The 19,176-nt window shown below is 45.9% G+C and overlaps 1 protein-coding gene across 2 annotated transcripts in view; it reads left to right on the top strand.

The window, feature by feature from the left end:
- magi2a (membrane associated guanylate kinase, WW and PDZ domain containing 2a) overlaps nucleotides 1-18,669 on the top strand; it is a 282,751-nt gene extending 264,082 nt beyond the window's left edge. For both annotated transcript variants that reach the window (XM_079494001.1, XM_079494000.1), the window contains 3 exons: nucleotides 905-1,060; nucleotides 11,075-11,213; nucleotides 18,069-18,669. In XM_079494001.1, coding sequence (XP_079350127.1) covers nucleotides 905-1,060; nucleotides 11,075-11,213; nucleotides 18,069-18,541 — 768 coding nt within the window. In that variant the 3' untranslated portion in view covers nucleotides 18,542-18,669. The remainder of the gene's footprint in view (nucleotides 1-904; nucleotides 1,061-11,074; nucleotides 11,214-18,068) is intronic.
- The last annotated feature ends 507 nt before the right edge of the window (nucleotides 18,670-19,176 follow it).

Here is a 19,176-nt window from a genome sequence, read left to right as displayed (position 1 = left end):
TCTGAGCTCAATTGCACCCAAATATGGCTCAAACAAGTGCTCTGATTTGCCTGTGGACTGTGAGGTAAGAGTCTACAAATCCCATACAGTATATGACTATATAATAATTTGCCAGCAGATGTCACTGAGGGGTTTTGCCTGCTTTCGTTGCAGCTCAAAAGGCTTCAGAACACACAGAGAAAACCCAAGACCACCCAAGACCACAGCAAATCCACTGAATGTTCAAAGTTCAGGTTGTGTGGGTGTAACTGAGGTCATAAAACCTAAAATAAAAATAAATGAAAATGAATGTCATGAAACCTTTAAGTAAGGGATAATGTGTGGCTGAGTGGTCATTGTTTAAGGTGTTCGCGTCGGTGATTTATCTGTAAACATTGACCACTCAGCCATACATTATCCCGCTTATTACACGGCTACTTAATACATACATTTATAAATTGACCCAAAACACAACAAAACGAGGTATTTCCTTGCTTGGTAATGAAAATATTCTTGGAAAATATTCCAAGTGTCGCGCTGGCCGGCGTCTGCCAAGCTGCAGCACAGTCGGAAAACATGGTAGTGAGTTGATCAAATAGAATCCATTTTCGGGTACTGCTTCGTCTATTTCTCGCTCAAATGTTTTCAAAAACACGTTTGACTTTTTGAGAGCAATGTTTAGCTGTAAAAGACATTGTGTGTGTGTTTACATGGCTGTCGTGTTGGAAACAGCAGTAAATCAGCGGTTCGCAGCAGGTGCTCCGAGGGTTTTATTAGGCATCAGTCTGTTATAGAGCGGAGCGGTCATTATCCAGAAAAATAACAGACCGCTGAATTTGGCGAATGACCAATCAGAATCAAGCATTCAACCAAGCCGTGTAATTAAATGCAGTATTGCATGTAACCATTGTTTCCTCTGCCTCAGCCTCCCATGCAGGACTTTGACTTCTTCACGGTGGAGTTGGAGAAGAGTGTGAAAGGCTTCGGCTTCAGCATCCGTGGAGGACGAGAGTACAAGATGGACCTGTTTGTCCTGCGCCTGGCCGAGGACGGGCCCGCTGTCCGCAACGGCAGGATGAGGGTGGGTTTGATTTGTATTCACAGTATGCAGGGCTGGACTGAGACACACAATTCGGCCCTGACATTTTCGTGGAATTTGGCCCAGTGCTCTTTGAGAGTCTAGGGATTCACATTTCTTAACGGCTGTTGGTAGCTGGGTGTTCCACATTATAGTGGCATAGGGCCAAAATGAATTTAACCCCGATTCGGGGTTGAACGTTGTTTGTGGTACTCCCTCTGGTGTTGTGGCCATGGACTTCGTTGACATTAAGGAAGTATTTTGACAGGTACATGGGTATCTAAGACTTAGAGGTGTCGCGTTGTAGACCAGGCCCATTGCAAGTTGCTGTACCCTAAGCCATTCCATCTGGTTAGGATGCCTCTCGAGCGTCTCCCTAGGGAGGTCCTCGAGGCACGTCCCACTGGAAGGAGACCCAAACCAAGGATGAGATGGAGGAATCACATCTACTCACTGGCCTTGGAACGCCTCGGGATACCCCAGGAGGAAGTTACTAATGTTGCTCTGGAGAGGGAAATCTGGAGCTCTCTGGTGGAGCTGTTGCCCCCGCAACCCGACTACGGATAAGCGGTCGAAGATGGATGAAGTTTATTGGAGCGATGTGTCTTCAATGAAGGCGGAAGTGCGGAAGGCATGCTGCGTCACTGCCACTCAAGTGACCAATCACAGCAGGTCTTTTCCGGGACTTATCAATTAAATCCAAGTGAGCTTTATTAGCATAAAACATTGACATGTCTCTGATTGGCCTACCGAAGGCCTACACTTCCATTACGCACGCTTGGCAAGCTCCCGCTTTGCCTACGCTATGCTTCGCAAGGAATCTCGGGGAAGCTTTCCTCCATGTTGCCTTCAAGAGAGACACACGCCCCAGAGCCGAAGGAGGCGTCAACCTTTTTATGTCTATGGTTGTCCTCCTTTGCTCTACCGCTGATAAAACGTCCCTATTATCACTCTGGATTACGTGTACAAAAACACTCCGATGCTATCAATGCTCTCATTTCAGGCCCTGGTTCCCGAATAAAATAATCTGACCAAATAACTAATAAGACACAGAGAGCTATATCTTGAGCCACCCTATCCCTAAACTCATTTGCCATTTTTTGCTATTTTAAAATAGTTCAAATAGCTGATCTACAAGCTCACAACGTGTCGATGTAGAACTACTTGAACTATTTTAAATTGTTTTTCAAGATAGTAAAGTATGGCAAACAAGTTTATACAGTATATGTTTACACAATTCATTTGGTCATGCCAGTGAGTGTACCAGACACTGGCATTTTATGAAATTCAAAAAGGCAATTGGAATAAATAAATAACTTTTTTGATTACCATGACCAACGACATGTCTGCTATACACTCGAGATTTTTTGTAAATAATGCGCCGGCCATTTTCTTCGTATCGATACGGAAACAGAGCTTGTACTGGCTTGGGGGCGTGTCCATCACAACCAGGCTGTTCCAGCCAGCGGACTCATGGGGGATCAGCTTGCCCACGATGAGTGCTGTTCTCTGGGTGTAACTAGTGAAATGACTCTGTGTCTCTCTGAGGGGTTTTTTTCTCCGCATCTGACCTCTCTATTCTTGTGTTTGTGTGTGGCTGAAACAACAGTGACACTATATTCGATTAATAGTGGACAGGACAGGTAGAGGTAGACTATTAGCCTATATATATGTTTTTCATTTCCTTTTTAATGGAATGAGAGTTAGCGAAAGAAAAACCTTACGCCGTGCAGCACGCAGACTGCAGTGGCAGCCTGATTCGCGCCGGTCGGGCAGCGGGGCACAAGGATGATGGTGATGATGACATGACTTTTGTTTTCTGTATAAAATAGGTAAGGCACGCCCAAGATAGGGCCATGAGTCCAAACGACAAAACATTCTGTAAATAATAGCTGATTACTTTGCACGGTCAATATAAAGCACATTTTCAGGTTTGCTTGGTTGCACAATTCATTTGGTCATGCCAGTGAGTGTACCAGACACTGGCATTTTGGGCAATTGGAATAGTCTTCTCCTCCAAGTCCATTAGCAATGTGTGCGTACAGTGCCTTAGCTTTACACTGTTAGTCACAGCCTTTATCACACAGCCTTGAGACAGACTGCAGCTATTATACTGCAGCACGTCTGAGCACTGAAGTCTGACGTCAATATCGGTAGAGGGTGTTAGAACGCCTCATAAGAACTGTTTGAAAAATAAACATGTCATCCCGGCCGTTTCACTCATATGGATATGAAGAATCAACTGGCTGAGAGAAAACGCTATTGTTACTGCTGCCAAGTTATATTTTCGCTAGAAACAGACTGTAAAATATGAATGACTGACTGTCATAAACGATACAGAGACACCTCCTCGACAATAACGCAGAGACAGTATTTTCGGACCACAATGCTTATATGAGACGATTTTAAGATGACCCCATGTTATTCTCCATAGAGAAATGACTTCCGTGAATCAGGCAGAACCAAAGGATGAGAGAGTGACGTCAGGACTTCGGCGCTCTATAGGCCTGGCTGTCACGAATCTCACGACTACACATTTAAGTTGATGATTAATTGTCACAAATAATTGCGATTAACGATTTAATTGTGTGTTTTTTTTTTGCATTGAACATTGGAACGTTACAATTTGTATTTCTGTTTGCCTTTTAGGCTTCGTAATCATAAATTGCACAGGACAGATATGACAACTAAAATAGACTATACAAAGAAATCACATACACTCTACAATGACACATTAAAGGGGCATTCCACTCATTTTCAACATTTTACAATGTCATTAATATACCTTAGAGGTGTGGAGAAAAAAAAAAAATTAAAGTCCCCCATTCTGTGTTTCCTAGAACTGGAGGTCTGAAAAACATGGTGAATCACATCTTGATGACATCATCAAGATGTGATTCACCATGTTAATGATTTTTTTCAGACCTCCAGTTCTGAAGCCCTCTCTCACCCTCCACTGTTCCAAACGGTCTCTCTCTCTCTCTCTCTCTCTCTCTCTCTCTCTCTCTCTCTCTCTCGCACGCGCGCGCACACACAGACAAACAGAAAACAAAACAACAAACAACTGTATGCCATACGCCTGAGAAGGTTCGCCCGTCTGTTTTTGGTACCGAGAGGAGGTCCAAGTTTGTGGACCGCAGGTTCCGTGTCACAGGAGGTTTATGGAGGAGGCCTCAGAGGTACTGTGTTTCGACATTTGTAGGTGAGAAGGAGGAGTTTGTAATTGATGCGGAACTTAGCCTGGAACTCACCTATGCTTTTTATGGCATAGGCAGCTCCCGGCAGGATCCGCCGGGAGAAACTATGCGCAGCTGCGCGACATGAGACTAATTACTTAGAGCGACAGAGAGAGAGAGGAGCGTGTGTGTGTACATGTGTGCGTGTGTGTGTCAATTTAACAAAGGTGCAGACGATCAGAAATCAGCAGAGAGTGAGAGATGTTTGCGCTACTCTATGCCGAATTGAAGTGGACTCGGACCCAGACTTTCTTTTTCTCCCTGGAAATAAAAACGTCTGGGTTTCCGAGGCTATGCGGAACTTGACAGGAAGCCAGTGTTGATTTCTCCCCGCAAACGCGACCCTGGCCCTAATTACAGTATGGGTTTTGACACCAGTTAAGTACCGTAGAAGCATAATTGAATTCAAGCAACCTAATAAACCGGGGGGTATTTCTTCTTCTTCTTCTTTTCTATAAATAATTTTAAAGCCTGTCACCGCCGTTGGTAGCAACGCCATACTCAGTGCTGCTGGTTCAGTAAAAACAGCTCCCTTCAAGAATGTACTTCTTGAATAGGTTATGAATCTCAGCGTCTCATGAGGCAGAAGTCTAAAAGAGTAGTAGTGGGCACTTTAACCCATTTAGGCCTGACGTCGAAATAAAAAAAACTTTCGCTCTGAAAGAATATATATTCAAAGATTTGTGCCACATTTTTACGATTTTTCAAAAATAGCAGACCTACAAGTTCAGATCTACATGAGCTTGTAGATCTGCTATTTTTCAATAGCTAAAGTATAACATAATGCTTAGTTAAAACACCGGGTTCCCGTCCAGACTGGGTTAAAAGGCCTTGATCCAAAAGGTTGTTTAGTATGCAAAGAGCTCTTTAGGAGGAGTGCAAACAGTGTCGTTAAAAGCATTCGACAACTGTGTGACCTTGCAATGCACTCAGCAACTAATAGCGGTTAACAACGTCTAATGGCAAACGATGACATTTAGAATCTCAATCTCTCATTCCTTCATAAAGTGCTTTATGAAAGACAGAGATGTTTTTTGTCCTTCAGCTACTGTGAACAGACTGCAATCCAATCAGGTTTTTAACCTGTTAAGACCTGATTTAGTTAGATACAGTTACCTTAAATTGTGGCAAATCTGGGAAAAAAATGCTTACCACTAGCTTTCTTCACAGATGTGTTCATAAACATGTCTACTATCACAGAAAAATTTGTTCCAACCCAACTCCCTTGGGAAACTTTGTGGCAGCTGCTTAAAGTTGGGGTACCATTATCAACCAATATAAGGCAAAACATTCCAAATTTCATTATACTTTAAGTAGCATGTGACATGTCAAACTAGGGGGTTTTCATGATGCTGAATCCATTGCAAGCATTAGTTTTGCACAAAAAACACTCCTTTGCCTAAAAATGCCCATAGCCATCATCACAAATGTGATGAGGTCAGCACATTTGGGCACATTTGGGCAAGTGGCTATGGCCCGAATTTAGCCCAAGGAGTATTTCCGTGCAAAACTAATGCTTGGAATGAATTCAGCATCATGACAAATTTTGACATGTCACATGCTACTTAAAGTATAATGAAATTTGGATTTTTTTTGCCTTATATTGGTTGATAATGGTACAGCAGCTGTCACAAAGTTTCCCAAGGGAGTTGGGTTGGAACAAATTTATATGTGATTGTAGACACCTTTATGAACACATCTGTGAAGAAAGCTAGTGGTAAGCATTTCTTTCCCAGATTTGCCACAACTTAAGCTAACTTTACCTAACTAATTCTACAAGTGTCTTCTAAATCCTAAAAACGTATGTTTCTATGTTAGTGGTTCTCATACTATTTCATGTCAAGGATCCCCTGTAGGAAAAAGCTTTCGCAGACCTAGAAATCAGGCGTATGCACAGGTGCGTACGCCTGATTTCTAGGCGCACTGCTCAGAAAGGGACCGAAACGTTGCCTTATTAAAAGATAAAACTCTTGTACCGAGCAGATACACAGTGCGTGCGGGTGTATTTGAATTCATGTCAAGGATCCCCAGAATGATATACATGGTCGCAGACCACCCCCATATTAAATATTTTGTTCCAGGGAATTCCCCCCAGAAGCAAATATTTGAGTTAAAAATGTTCGATGTGAAAGAATATCCAAAAAGTGATTGAAGGTGTGGATTGTCGGTGAGATTTACAACGGTCACGTGACGGTACCCAGCCAATCAGAATCAAGTATTGGGACTAACCGTTTTTTCTGAGGGTACCTACCCTAGGGCCTAGGGGACACGGGGAGAACATGCAAACTCCACACAGAAAGGCCCTTTCGCCAACCCCGCCTCGGGTATGGGCAGTGATGACGCGGAGGAGAGAACAACCCCCTAGCGCACACAGCGAAACTCATCCTCTTAAACCGTCTGACTCAGAACGTCTTTCTGTATAAATGCTCAGAAAGCACGTGATTATCGTCTGCAAAATGAGGCAGCCCAAGGTCAACCCAATTTCCACCATCCGCACATTCCTCATTGTGTGCAGTCCACTATAATGTCCACTTGGCCCTCCATTTCCACTATCCTTCGCACTCGTGCTCTCGTATGCTGTCAGGAGGCACGGATTAATGAGTGCACCATGTCCCCTTCCACCTCTCCTTCAGACCACAGTGATGACACCTAATCACACACATGTGCACGCACGCACGCACGCACACACGCACACACACAGACCACAAACTCTGCTTCTATCTCCACACTTTCAAATTACACCAGCCGTTAGCAGCGGATTTCTCCATTTGCTGGCGTAATTGGTCGGCACATTCGGCCTCTCTCTCTCTTCCTTTCAATGTAACATTGAAAGGAAAAGGTTGTGTCGTTATAGGCTGTATGTCACAGGCGCGCGGGAAGGTATTCATAACAAGGGGGGCTGACGTGGAGGGGGGTTATTTATTTTTATCAGGTTTTTATAATGGTCTAATTGGCCTAACAATTAGTTATTTAGGACGTAGCACCGCAGCATGTACACACAAGCGTGCACGCACGCACGCACGCACGCACGCACGCACGCACGCACGCACGCACGCACGCACGCACAATGAAGAGAAACAATTGATGATTTCATATTACACCCACCCACTTTACTGTAATGATTCAATTTCAATGGGCTATTACAGACAGACTGCACATGCAGTGGCACATTGAGACGGCCTGCCTCCGTCGCGGTCTAGTCCATAGAGTCATATATTTAGGTCTAGTCCGCAGTTGTTTGAGGCGAGAGGCACTTCCGTGTTGGCCACAGAAGCGGGGCGTGGTTATAAGCGCAACTCTGCTTGTATTTAGAATGTCGCAACTAAAACTAACGAAATAATAAGAACTATATATGAAAAACATTAATAAAACAATAACTAACTGAACCAACTTTGTGTGTTTACAAAACTAACTAAAATCTAAGGACGAAAATAATGTCCCTATTTTTTGTCTTTGTCAGTGTATTTCATACTATACATACGCCTAGTAGTGTTGTTTTGCTTGGATATTAAATCTATCTTCCAAATCTTTAGTTTGGAAACCATCCAAATTACATCTTTGAATTGAGGCTGAAATTAATTATAGCGGACACCTATTTGTGGTTAGGCATGCTTATTGGCGTTCCCAGAAGCCGCTGAGACAGGCCAGTAAATCGTTGACTGATGCTTGTGAATCGTCATCGACATTAACGAGGCTTATTAATTACCTACTTAATATGTGCCGTCCATGCCTCAAACCTGCAGAGATAATTACCTTGCCTTTTGTCACGTTCAAAAACTGTCTGTCATTGTTGAACTGATGCGTTTCTGTGCATTCAGTTTGTGAAGTCTATGTAATGATGCGATCCCACCTAAACATGTTTGTAATTGATATTCTTCAGCTGTATTAACGTATTCATGGCTGGACTTTCAAGGACTTTCAAACTAGGAAGGCCTCATTGGCCTGGTCAGCCAGCAATGACATGCATAAAATATGGTCATCCCAGCTTAGTAAGAGGTTCAAAGTAAAAATATTTAGGACGACCATCGACTCTATGGCTCCGAGACATGGACACTTTCAAAGAAATTAGAGAAACGGCTGGATGACACTTACACCCGCCTTCTAATGAGAGCACAAAATCTCTCTTAGAAGAGCGACTTCTCTAATATACGCCAACCTTCCCCGTGTTTCTTCTGAACACTGTGTTCTTCTGATCCAGAAGAACACAGTTTGCCGGCCACTGCTACAGAGCTGAAAATGACGTTAATGTATATCTTCCCTTCTTCTCCGGAGTCCTGCCTCAAAGCAGACCAGAGGTAAAACACTGTCGTTCCCTGATGTCGTCGCTAGGGAGTCGGGACACAAGCATCAGTAAGAAGGAACTGGGGATGGCAATGAAGGACCGGAAAGTCTGGCGTGGCATTGTGAAATCCATGATCTCGACCGCGGACGAAAAATGTGGATGATTCATGGCTGTTTGTGGAATGCATTTCAGCAACACAATAGTGTTTAACACAATCATTGCCAAACTCGAGAAATCTCGAGAATATGAATTAAACTCTCCTTTGCCAAGCACGAGAACACAATAAATGTTAAGAGTGTTAATCCTGAATGAATACTATTATTCTTTACCGTAGTTTAGCTTCTTGTCGCTAGGCAGCGCATGCTTCCACAGTGATGTAAATAGGGTGCGTTTTGCGTCCCAAAACGCACTTTATAGTTATGGGACGCAATAAACCAAAAGCCTCTGCATCCTGTGGACGCAACTTTATCCTGGCTGCACTGAAGACTATGGCACTCTCTCGGTCACACACTGTTCTACGTGGAAGTCTAGCACTCTTTCGGTCACACACTGTTCTACGTGGAAGTCTAGCACTCTTTCGGTCACACACAGGCTGCAACATCGGGTCTCATCACAACCCAATGCGCGACCCGTGAAGTCGGGGGGAAAAATAATAAAAGAGAGAAAAGAAAAAGACGGAGTGACAAATCGTTAGCAACAAGCTATGCTAACAGACTGGTGGTGGTGGTGTTGGCTATTAGCTTGTTGCTGCTGCTGATTCAACGCACTGATTGAACTTCACTTCATGTCCGCTTGTAACGTGAACGAATCCTGACACCAGCGCTGCAAAAACAGACAGATCTACAAGCTCTCAACGCGCTGCAAACGGCGCTGCAGAGATGGGCGCATCTGCGGGTTCTCAACGCGTTTGTTTTTGCAGCGCTGGTGTCAGGGTTCGTTCACGTTGATCTACAAGCTCTCAACACGTTGTAAACGGCGCTGCAGAGACAGGCGCATCTGCAGGTTCTGAGGCGACGCGTTGAGAGCTTGTGAATCTGTCTTTTTTGCAGCTGCCATTCTTTTCTGTAGACAGGGACTCAAGTGACTTCTAAGTTCCACTTTTCCAAATAAATTATTTTACATCCACAATGGCAAACCTATTTGCATTTTGGCTAAGTACAATAATTGCAACTGCAACTTTTGGTTGGTATATTAAGCTATGTTAAATCCACTGTTGCCCACTATTAGTATTTCTTACTGAGTTGTGCTTGCTAATACTACTACCCTACATAAAAAGATATACTGTATAGGCCTATTTGATATTTTTATATATATATTTTTTTATAAAAAAAGTTTTATTATTATTTTTGAGTGGTGCAACCACTCCCTTACGGAGCTATGTGTGTGTCTGGGTATGAGCACAAAAATAGCATGGTTGTTTTTCACCATCTGTGCGCAACCTAACGCACACACAAACACACACGCACGTATTAACTGTATATATGATGCTTTCGGGGGGTGCCAATACATTACAGTGACAGTACAGTACAGTAGAGGGTACAGTAGAGGGACCGCCACACGGTAAAACATTTCTCAACGTTTCGGACACGGCACGGCACGCCGGAACCGGCCCGGCCCCCTGGAACTCCCCCCCCCCCCCCCCCCCCCGCGAACCCTCTCACGGAGTTGCACCACTCACTTTACACAGGTGTGATTCTTTTTGGGACTCATAAGAATTTTTTGGGACTCATTTGAATGACCACCTGTGCATCCCGGGACCCATTACATTGAAAACCTATTTACATCACTGCTTCCATGGTGTGACGTCATCAAAATCCAAAAACTGTGCACACGCGCGCATGTGATCGTTAGCGGCTAGAGGCTCAGATTGAGTTTATATGAGGTGAGGGACGATGTTAGGAGCTTAATAAAACATTATCCCGACCTCCCGCTTAGCATATTAGTGTTTCTAACGCTGGGGGCACGAAAATGGCCAATTCACGGGTCTTCTTTGCAGCCTTTTTTGTGCATTATTTCGGCTCTGACTCCATGGTGGCATGGATTCGGTTAACCACTTGAACCCTAGCGCCCCTACGTATATTGCTGTGAGCTGGTAGATCGGCTATTTTCAAAAGATATTTCATACATTTTGAACTTGTGAAATGGGACATACAGTATGGTACCTCACAATGAGTACTTTTACTTTTGGTACTTCAAGTATATTTGGATGCCGACGGATACTTTTGTACTTTTACTCAATTGCATTTCAGATAGGGCACTTCTACTTTGATACGTTTTCACTTAACCCATTTTGACTATGTTATGCTATGTTTCTATGTCAGTCCTACAAGCTCGTAGCGCGCCACTCGGTAGATCTGCTATTTTTCAGTAGCTAAAGCATATCATAATGCTAACACCAAAAGGGGTTCCCGCCCAAAATGGGTTAAGCAAAGAAACATACTAGTGCTTTTTCCCACCACCACTGCTGCTCACTTCACCTTCCCCAATGATGTCCTTCAGGTCGGGGACCAAATCATCGAGATCAACGGAGAAAGCACCAGAGACATGACCCACGCCAGGGCCATCGAGCTGATCAAGTCCGGGGGGCGGCGGGTCCGCCTGCTCCTCAAGAGGGGCAGCGGACAGGTCCCAGAGTACGGTAAGCATCACCGCAATGTCCCTGCTGGCCCTATTCACTCTCTCTGTCTGTCTCCAGGGCCATCATTTTACCTTTTAAGCTTTTGGTCGTACTGCTTTATTCTTTTCACTGTCTAACTTACAGTCACTGTAGCTCTTCGTAACAATTCTGTTTACTATTAGCCCTTTGCTAAACCCCACTCCAAAAGTGATTGTCCAATGCCAATCCAAATAGTTTAGCAACCGTTGCTAAGGAAGGTCACCTCATAGCTGCCAATGTTATTTTTTGCATGGCTGTATTGTTGAACACATACAGTTGGAGGCCATCGATATTGTCCTTTTCTTTTTGCTCAGGTTTGCGTGATCTGCGCAAAAGGACAGTTAACCCATTTTGGGCGGGAACCCCTTTTGGTGTTTTAAACATTATGTTATAATTTAGCTATTGAAAAATAGCAGATCTACAAGCTCATAGAGCGCCACCGAGTGGCGCGCTACGAGCTTGTAGGTCTGCTATTTTTGAAAAGGATTTAGAAGGATTTTTAAAAATTTTGAGGTCAGGCCTAAATGGGTCAAATAATAAGGGCCAAATCGGTGGCACCCAACTGTACACAGCTTAACGTCGGGAAAGTTACACGATTGAGCCACCCAGGTGATAGCAATAACACTAATCACCGTAGTCTTACCGTGCATTAAATGAAAACTCGGCGGACGGTCGTTAAAGTTGAGCGAGTTGGATACTGTTTCTCCCTCTAACATGTCCTCGTATTTCTAGTATATTGAAATATAGTCTTGCACATTTGTCCATTGCATAGCCTACTGCAGGCCTGGTTGACTAGATTTAGAAGACATTCTGAAGCTCTTGCTACAGAAATGATCGATTATTTATATGGAGAAATCCCCGTCATATTACATGCATCTCAATGGGTGAGAAGGAAAGCTTGCCATGTCTCCTCTCTTAGTTACGGTTGCTAATGTGCCTATTGGACGAGGACGGGTTGGGGAGGGACTTAGCGAAGGGCTAATTTCTCAGGCATGCGTCTTCATTCAATGCTATATCCTCTGTGCATTAATAATATTTCTCCTGTATTTCTCTCGTTTTCGATCTCTTCTTCTGTCTTGACTAAAATAACGGCAGTAGTGTGACTGTGTGTCTGTTCCATTTCAATGGTCTCTAACCCTAATGATCGGTCTAGGCTGTTACTTCCCCTTCTATAGGAATGGCATCTTCCAGTCTCTCCATGTGCATGAAAAGTGACAAGCATGGCGCCCCCTATTTCTACCTAATGGGCCACTCTAAAGACACGGTTTGTGACCATCGGAATGTTTCCTTTCTCTCTACCGCTCTTAACCTTGGTGTTGCCGTGCCGTGTTGTGGTGCTGTGATGTGATGTGCTGTGGAGTGTCGAAGGGCTTTTCACGCGGGAAGCGAATTGTGTGCCTATTATTAGAGGAAAGTGGCCAGGTAGGCCGCAATATCGGCATTTTTGCTCATTTCACGCACACGCCCACCCGCGACAACAGCTGGATTGTTGTCCACTTTTCTATAGTCCACTCTCTGAGTGGTGTCTGACTTGACACCACTGAAGCAGACGTAGATTGCCTTCCGTTTACTGGCAGAGCCATTGTCCTTCTGTGTTTTACCAAGAGTAGACTGATCCACTGATCCAAGAGCAGACAGTGCAACCCCACTGATCCAAGAGCAGACAGTGCAACCCCACTGATCCAAGAGCAGACAGTGCGACCCCACTGATCCAAGAGCAGACAGTGCAACCCCACTGATCCAAGAGCAGACAGTGCAACCCCACTGATCCAAGAGCAGACAGTGCAACCCCCCTGATCCAAGAGCAGACAGTGCAACCCCACTGATCCAAGAGCAGACAGTGCAACCCCACTGATCCAAGAGCAGACAGTGCGTCCCCACTGATCCAAGAGCAGACAGTGCAACCCCACTGATCCAAGAGCAGACAGTGCGACCCCACTGATCCAAGAGCAGACAGTGCAACCCCGCTGATCAAAGAGCAGACAGTGCAACCCTGCAGGCACTGTGTACTTCCCGTCTGTAAAGCCCTTAACGCTGTGTTTTTCTGTGACTACTTCTCCAGGACACGTACAGTGGTTCTCCAGGACACGTACAGTGGTTCTCCAGGACACGTACAGTGGTTCTCCAGGACACGTACAGTGGTTCTCCAGGACACGTACAGTGGTTCTCCAGGACACGTACAGTGGTTCTCCAGGACACGTACAGTGGTTCTCCAGGACACGTACAGTGGTTCTCCAGGACACGTACAGTGGTTCTCCAGGACACGTACAGTGGTTCTCCAGGACACGTACAGTGGTTCTCCAGGACACGTACAGTGGTTCCCAACGTTTTTTTCATTCCCATCTTGCGCCACCCCTTTACCCCTTATAGTTCAAATAGTCGATCTATAAGCTCACAACATGTCGATGTAGATTGGCTAGTTGAGATATTTTAAAATGTTTTTCAAGATAGTAAAATATGGCAAAATAAGTTTAGGGATAAGGGTAAGGCGTGCCCAAGATAGGACCATCGGTGTGATATGCATTAGGGCAGAGGTTCTCACACCTTTTTGGCTCAGGTACCCCCTTGGAGGGGAGACATTTTTCCAAATACCGTCCCCATAACACCGATAAGCATACTTACTGTACAACCACATGTGTACATTTAGATGCATTTGGAACTACCGTATATGTATTAAAAGCTTTTCAATCAATACCACTACTACAATATGAATCATGTGCCAAGAGTCAAATCGATTGTGTGCAAAACCTGACAGCACACTAAACATAATTGTAATGATACAGCATTAAAAAAAACAGGAAAAAAAGAATCAATTAACTTTGAAAACCATCCACTTTGAGAACCGTGGCATTAGGACACCGACCCCCATTTTATACGATTATTTTATATCTCTGGGATCTCGATTTGCTTGGGTTCCAGCCTGCTTCGCTGCGTTCCGTGTATCTGTTTTGTCACTCCGCTACTCAGTCTGCGCACACAGAAGCAGTGATGCAATATGAACGTGCAATCCGAATCGCCCGGTCGGGGAAATGAATCGTAAATAATATCACGGCAGTTTATTTACGCTGTGAAATCCAAGCGATCCACGAGCGGCCCCTTTTGAGGCCGCATGTTTACTTGTGTGAGGCCTCGGGTGATAAAGCTTCAGTGTGTTATCCACTCCCATGGCCCTCGGAGTGAACAGAGAGCAGGTGTGGATCCAGATCTTCAAATAGTAAAATCAACAGGAAGTTAACATTTTTATGGAAAAATAAAACCACATGAGTTTTGGTGATGCTCTATAATATCGTCTGAATCAACTTTGTGTATGTTTGTTTACGTACTAAAAGAGTGACTTTGAGAGCCGTTTTAACGTACAATGTAAGTCAATGAGGGGCATATTTTCAATTATCAATTTCTAATCACTGGAACTTTTTTTTTTCTTGTCCACATTTGGAGTTACATCATGGCAAGGTACCTACACAACCCAAATCTAGTCTTACGCTTTAAGTACAGTACTTAAGTAAATGTACTTAGTTACTGTATAGACCAGTGGAAGAGAGAGCATGCAGTGCAGTCAGTGCCCCGAGTGAAATCCATTCCTCAGCCATCGGCAGCGAGTGGGAGTCGGTATAGTGGGTAAAGGGAGACCCTCCAGGCTTTACACACCTGAGCGATGGGAGTCGGTATAGTGGGTAAAGGGAGACCCTCCAGGCTTTACACACCTGAGCGATGTAATGCAGGTTTAGTGGGTAAAGGGAGACCCTCCAGGCTTTACACACCTGAGCGATGGGAGTCGGTATAGTGGGTAAAGGGAGACCCTCCAGGCTTTACACACCTGAGCGATGGGAGTCGGTTTAGTGGGTAAAGGGAGACCCTCCAGGCTTTACACACCTGAGCGATGGGAGTCGGTATAGTGGGTAAAGGGAGACCCTCCAGGCTTTACACACCTGAGCGATGGGAGTCGGTATAGTGGGTAAAGGGAGACCCTCCAGGCTTTACACACCTGAGCGATGGGAGTCGGTATAGTGGGTAAAGGGAGACCCTCCAGGCTTTACACACCTGAGCGATGGGAGTCGGTATAGTGGGTAAAGGGAGACCCTCCAGGCTTTACACACCTGAGCGATGGGAGTCGGTATAGTGGGTAAAGGGAGACCCTCCAGGCTTTACACACCTGAGCGATAAAGGGAGACCCTCCAGGCTTTACACACCTGAGCGATGGGAGTCGGTTTAGTGGGTAAAGGGAGACCCTCCAGGCTTTACACACCTGAGCGATGGGAGTCGGTATAGTGGGTAAAGGGAGACCCTCCAGGCTTTACACACCTGAGCGATGGGAGTCGGTATAGTGGGTAAAGGGAGACCCTCCAGGCTTTACACACCTGAGCGATGTAATGCATGGTTTCCACGTCGTCTTGTTGTTCAGCCTCGTCTTATCTTGGCCAGCTCCGTTTGTGACGGAGATTTAACTCCTCCACTGTGTTGGAGGGAGGGAGGGTTTTCTATAGCCTGCCTTGAGGGGAACATAAAGCTTGTGAGATCCACACGCAGGGCCCATTACTCTGGTCAGCTCCATGCAGCAGAGCAGCAGACGCTGTACTAAATCACCTGTGCGTTTTCTCTTGTTCTCTTCTGGGCCACGCTGCAGTAAATCCCAAAGTAGAATAGGCCGCGTTTTAACATCTGCGTTTTGTGTGGGCTTTTACTCATTGTTTTACAACCTCGGCCGGGTAGTTAATTTGCAATTTGCCAACAAAGCACGCGTAGAGAGAGTGTCCATCAGTGGCCATTCCAAACGTGCACGTGTCAAAAGGAGACGAATGTTTACTTTTGTTGTGTTAAAGAATAGTTTAGTTCCCCCAAAAAGAAAGAAATATGATTTTGTTTTCAACCCGTTGAGACTTGAGACCGATTATATAGTACGATTAAACTAGTACTTCTCACACACATTGAAGAAGTTTCGAAAAATGATCAGATGTACAAGCTCGCAGCGCACCGTGAAAGTGACACGCTGTGAGCTTGCAGATCAGATGCGTTCCCGGTTTTAAAAGCATACAGATTTTCTGCGTGTGTGTGTGTGTGTGTGTGTGTGTGTGTGTGTGTGTGTGTGTGTGTGTGTGTGTGTGTGTGTGTGTGTGTGTGTGTGTGTGTGTGTGTGTGTGTGTGTGTGTGTGTGTGTGTGTGTGTGCATGCATACTGTAGTTCATATGTAGAGTATGTGAGCTGACAGTGATAGGTGTGACACACACACACACAGTGGATATTACACAAGCTTTTGTCACAGCGAGGGATGACAACAGACTATGATGAGCCAGCGTGCCTCTCCACCAGGTACTTTGTCCAGCTCTTGTCCAGATATTGTGGCTGTTGTCGGGTTTCTGTTCAGGAAATGGAAAATGAACCATGTGTTCCAACGAATCCAAGGGTTACTTTTGGTCCAATATAATATATTGGTTATATTGGAATACTGGAATATATTTGTTCAATATAATCCACAGACTAATATAATACAATATATAATAATACTAATATAATCCACAGACTTAATTTCACTCGGATCGGTGATTATCCAGTGCTTGCTCCATGCGCTACCCGCCCCTCTATACCAGAAAGCACACTGGCTGGGCCAGGCTAGTAATATTTATATATAAAAAAGAAAAACATAAAAAGAAGAAATATGGAAATACAAGGTTTCTGCCCAACAGCAACAATATACTTCAATTCTGGCGTGAGGGTGTTTTCATTTTATAATTGTGCCTCATGGTGTATAGCCACTAGTGCAGCAAGCCTATCCTAGCTCAGGGAGCAGCTAGCCTAGCCTCTGCCCCCTGCCTAGCCCAGTGAGAATGAATGATGGCTCAGGGAGCATATGGCTCACTGGTGCAGAAAAACAGAGGCTAACAGGCCATGAGAGAAGAAACAGTGGTTTGAAAAAGTACTCACATTTTCTTACTTAAGTAATAGTATCGATACTGCAATGTAGAACTACTCTATTACAAGTAAAAGTCTGGAATTCAAAATTGACTTGAGTAAAAGTATTGGTATCAATTTATAGCAAAAGTACCAAATGTAGAAAGTACTCATTATGCACAATGTCGCTTTTCACCTGTTTTCAAATGCCTAAAATGTATTGAAATATTTTGAAAATAGCAGCTCTATAAAGCTCACAATGCGTCACATCGCGATGCATTGTCCGAGATGGATCCGAGATGTAGTGGAGTAGAACTAACAGTATTGGAAATTGGAAATACTCACGTCGTAGACGTAGAGTGCAAATACATCAACATTGTGATGAGGTACTCTACTTGGATACTTCACAGCACTGCTCGCTGGTGCAGAGACAGCGGCTAACATGCTGTTAGAGTGGACGGTTCTGAAGAAACACCTTTTAGAGTCACTGTGGCGGATACTGAGTGCTTAAAGCTAGAGAGAGAGAGGGAGAGAGAGGAATTTCGGGGGCCCATAGGTTCTCACTTGAACTAAAGCACCGTCTTATTGGTCACATCATTCCATTTCATTAAACCTGTTTTTTTCGATTTTCCGCCAACGTTGTGGCCTGGGATTTACAGGGAGCCAGGGGAGGTATAGACTGATGTTGTCTAGAAGTGGAGTTGCCCTGTGACATGACAGGAAGTATAGCTTGTAGTGCTGTGATTTCTACTTTACGACTGTGTGCGTGCGTGCGTGTGCGTGCGCGTGTGTGTGCATGCCTATGAGAATGTGTGAGTCGATGGAGAAGCCTTGGTGTGCATTTATGTGTTACTTACTTTGTCTTTTTCAACTGTGTGTGTGTGTGTGTGCGTGCGTGCGTGCGTGCATGCTCGTGCACTGCACTCACGCATGTGTGCTCGCGTCCCCCAGACAATGCCGCCCCATGGGACGCTCGGCCTGCAGCCTCCCCAGGCCTGTCGGAAGTAGCTCCTCTCGTCGACGGCCTGTCCATGACGCCATCGCCCTCATCTCATCTGACCCTGCTGACCCCCGACCTGGCTCGCCTGTCGCCCCCGGAGGTCCCGGCGGTGCGAGGAGAGAGCCGGACAGAGCGCGCCTCCCGGAGCCCCCCGAGGAGGGCCGAGGAGGGGCCGCTCGATCCAGAATATGGCATCGGCCAGGGGAAGAGAGGGCCGGCCGCCGTACCCACGGGGAGCGGCAGAGCCGCCAGGAAAGAGGGTGGCAGGTCCGCCCGCAACAAGGGCAGCAGCGGGGCGCACCACAGGGGGCAGCGGGTCACGCCCGAGGAGGAGGAGGAGGAGGAGGGGGGGGGACGGGGGCAGAGGCGACGAACGGTTCGGGGACGCCAAACCGTCCGGTGGCTCCAGCAGGGGGAGGTCTAAGGATCGGAAAGTAGCCGCGGAGAGAAGCGCCTCCTCCGGCGGGAAGATAGGAACCACAAACACCCAGTCCCTCGGAGGCTCCGGGGGGTCCACCACGCACACCAACGACAACGGTGGCAATGATGACAACCGGGGGCAGTCGGAGCAAACGGGCAAACCCAGGCCCTGCAGGGACCTGGTGGACAGGGGCCCCCCGGGGGAGAGCCGTCCCAACCACCCTAACAACAACAAGGGCACCAGCGGCGGTGGCAGGAAAACCCCCCTCTCCCCGGGACCCTGGAAGATCCCCGGATCAGACAAGCTGCCCAGTACCCTGCGCTCAGGCACGTCCACTGTGAGCAGATAATACAATACCCCAAGCCCAGCCCCCCCCCCCTCCCCCCTCCCACCACCACCTCCAGCAGGTTGGACATTCTGGACTGGAATAGAATGGAATGGAATAGGCCACAACCACCACCACCCCCCCCCCCCCCCCCCCCCCCCCCCCAACATTTGGACGAAGCCACTCCATTTGAACACCTCTGAAACATTAAAGGTCCTTGCAGACTGGACGCGTTTTTCGGAAAATGCAGCAGTGTGCAGGGACCCTTTACTCTGTTTTTTTTTTTTTTTCTGCCCTGTGTATTTCCTTCACC

This window comes from Electrona antarctica, assembly GCF_951216825.1.
Source record: "Electrona antarctica genome assembly, chromosome: 23".
NCBI lineage: Eukaryota > Metazoa > Chordata > Actinopteri > Myctophiformes > Myctophidae > Electrona > Electrona antarctica.
Note: the sequence above shows the minus strand (reverse complement) of the source record. Positions and strands in the feature narration are given on the sequence as shown.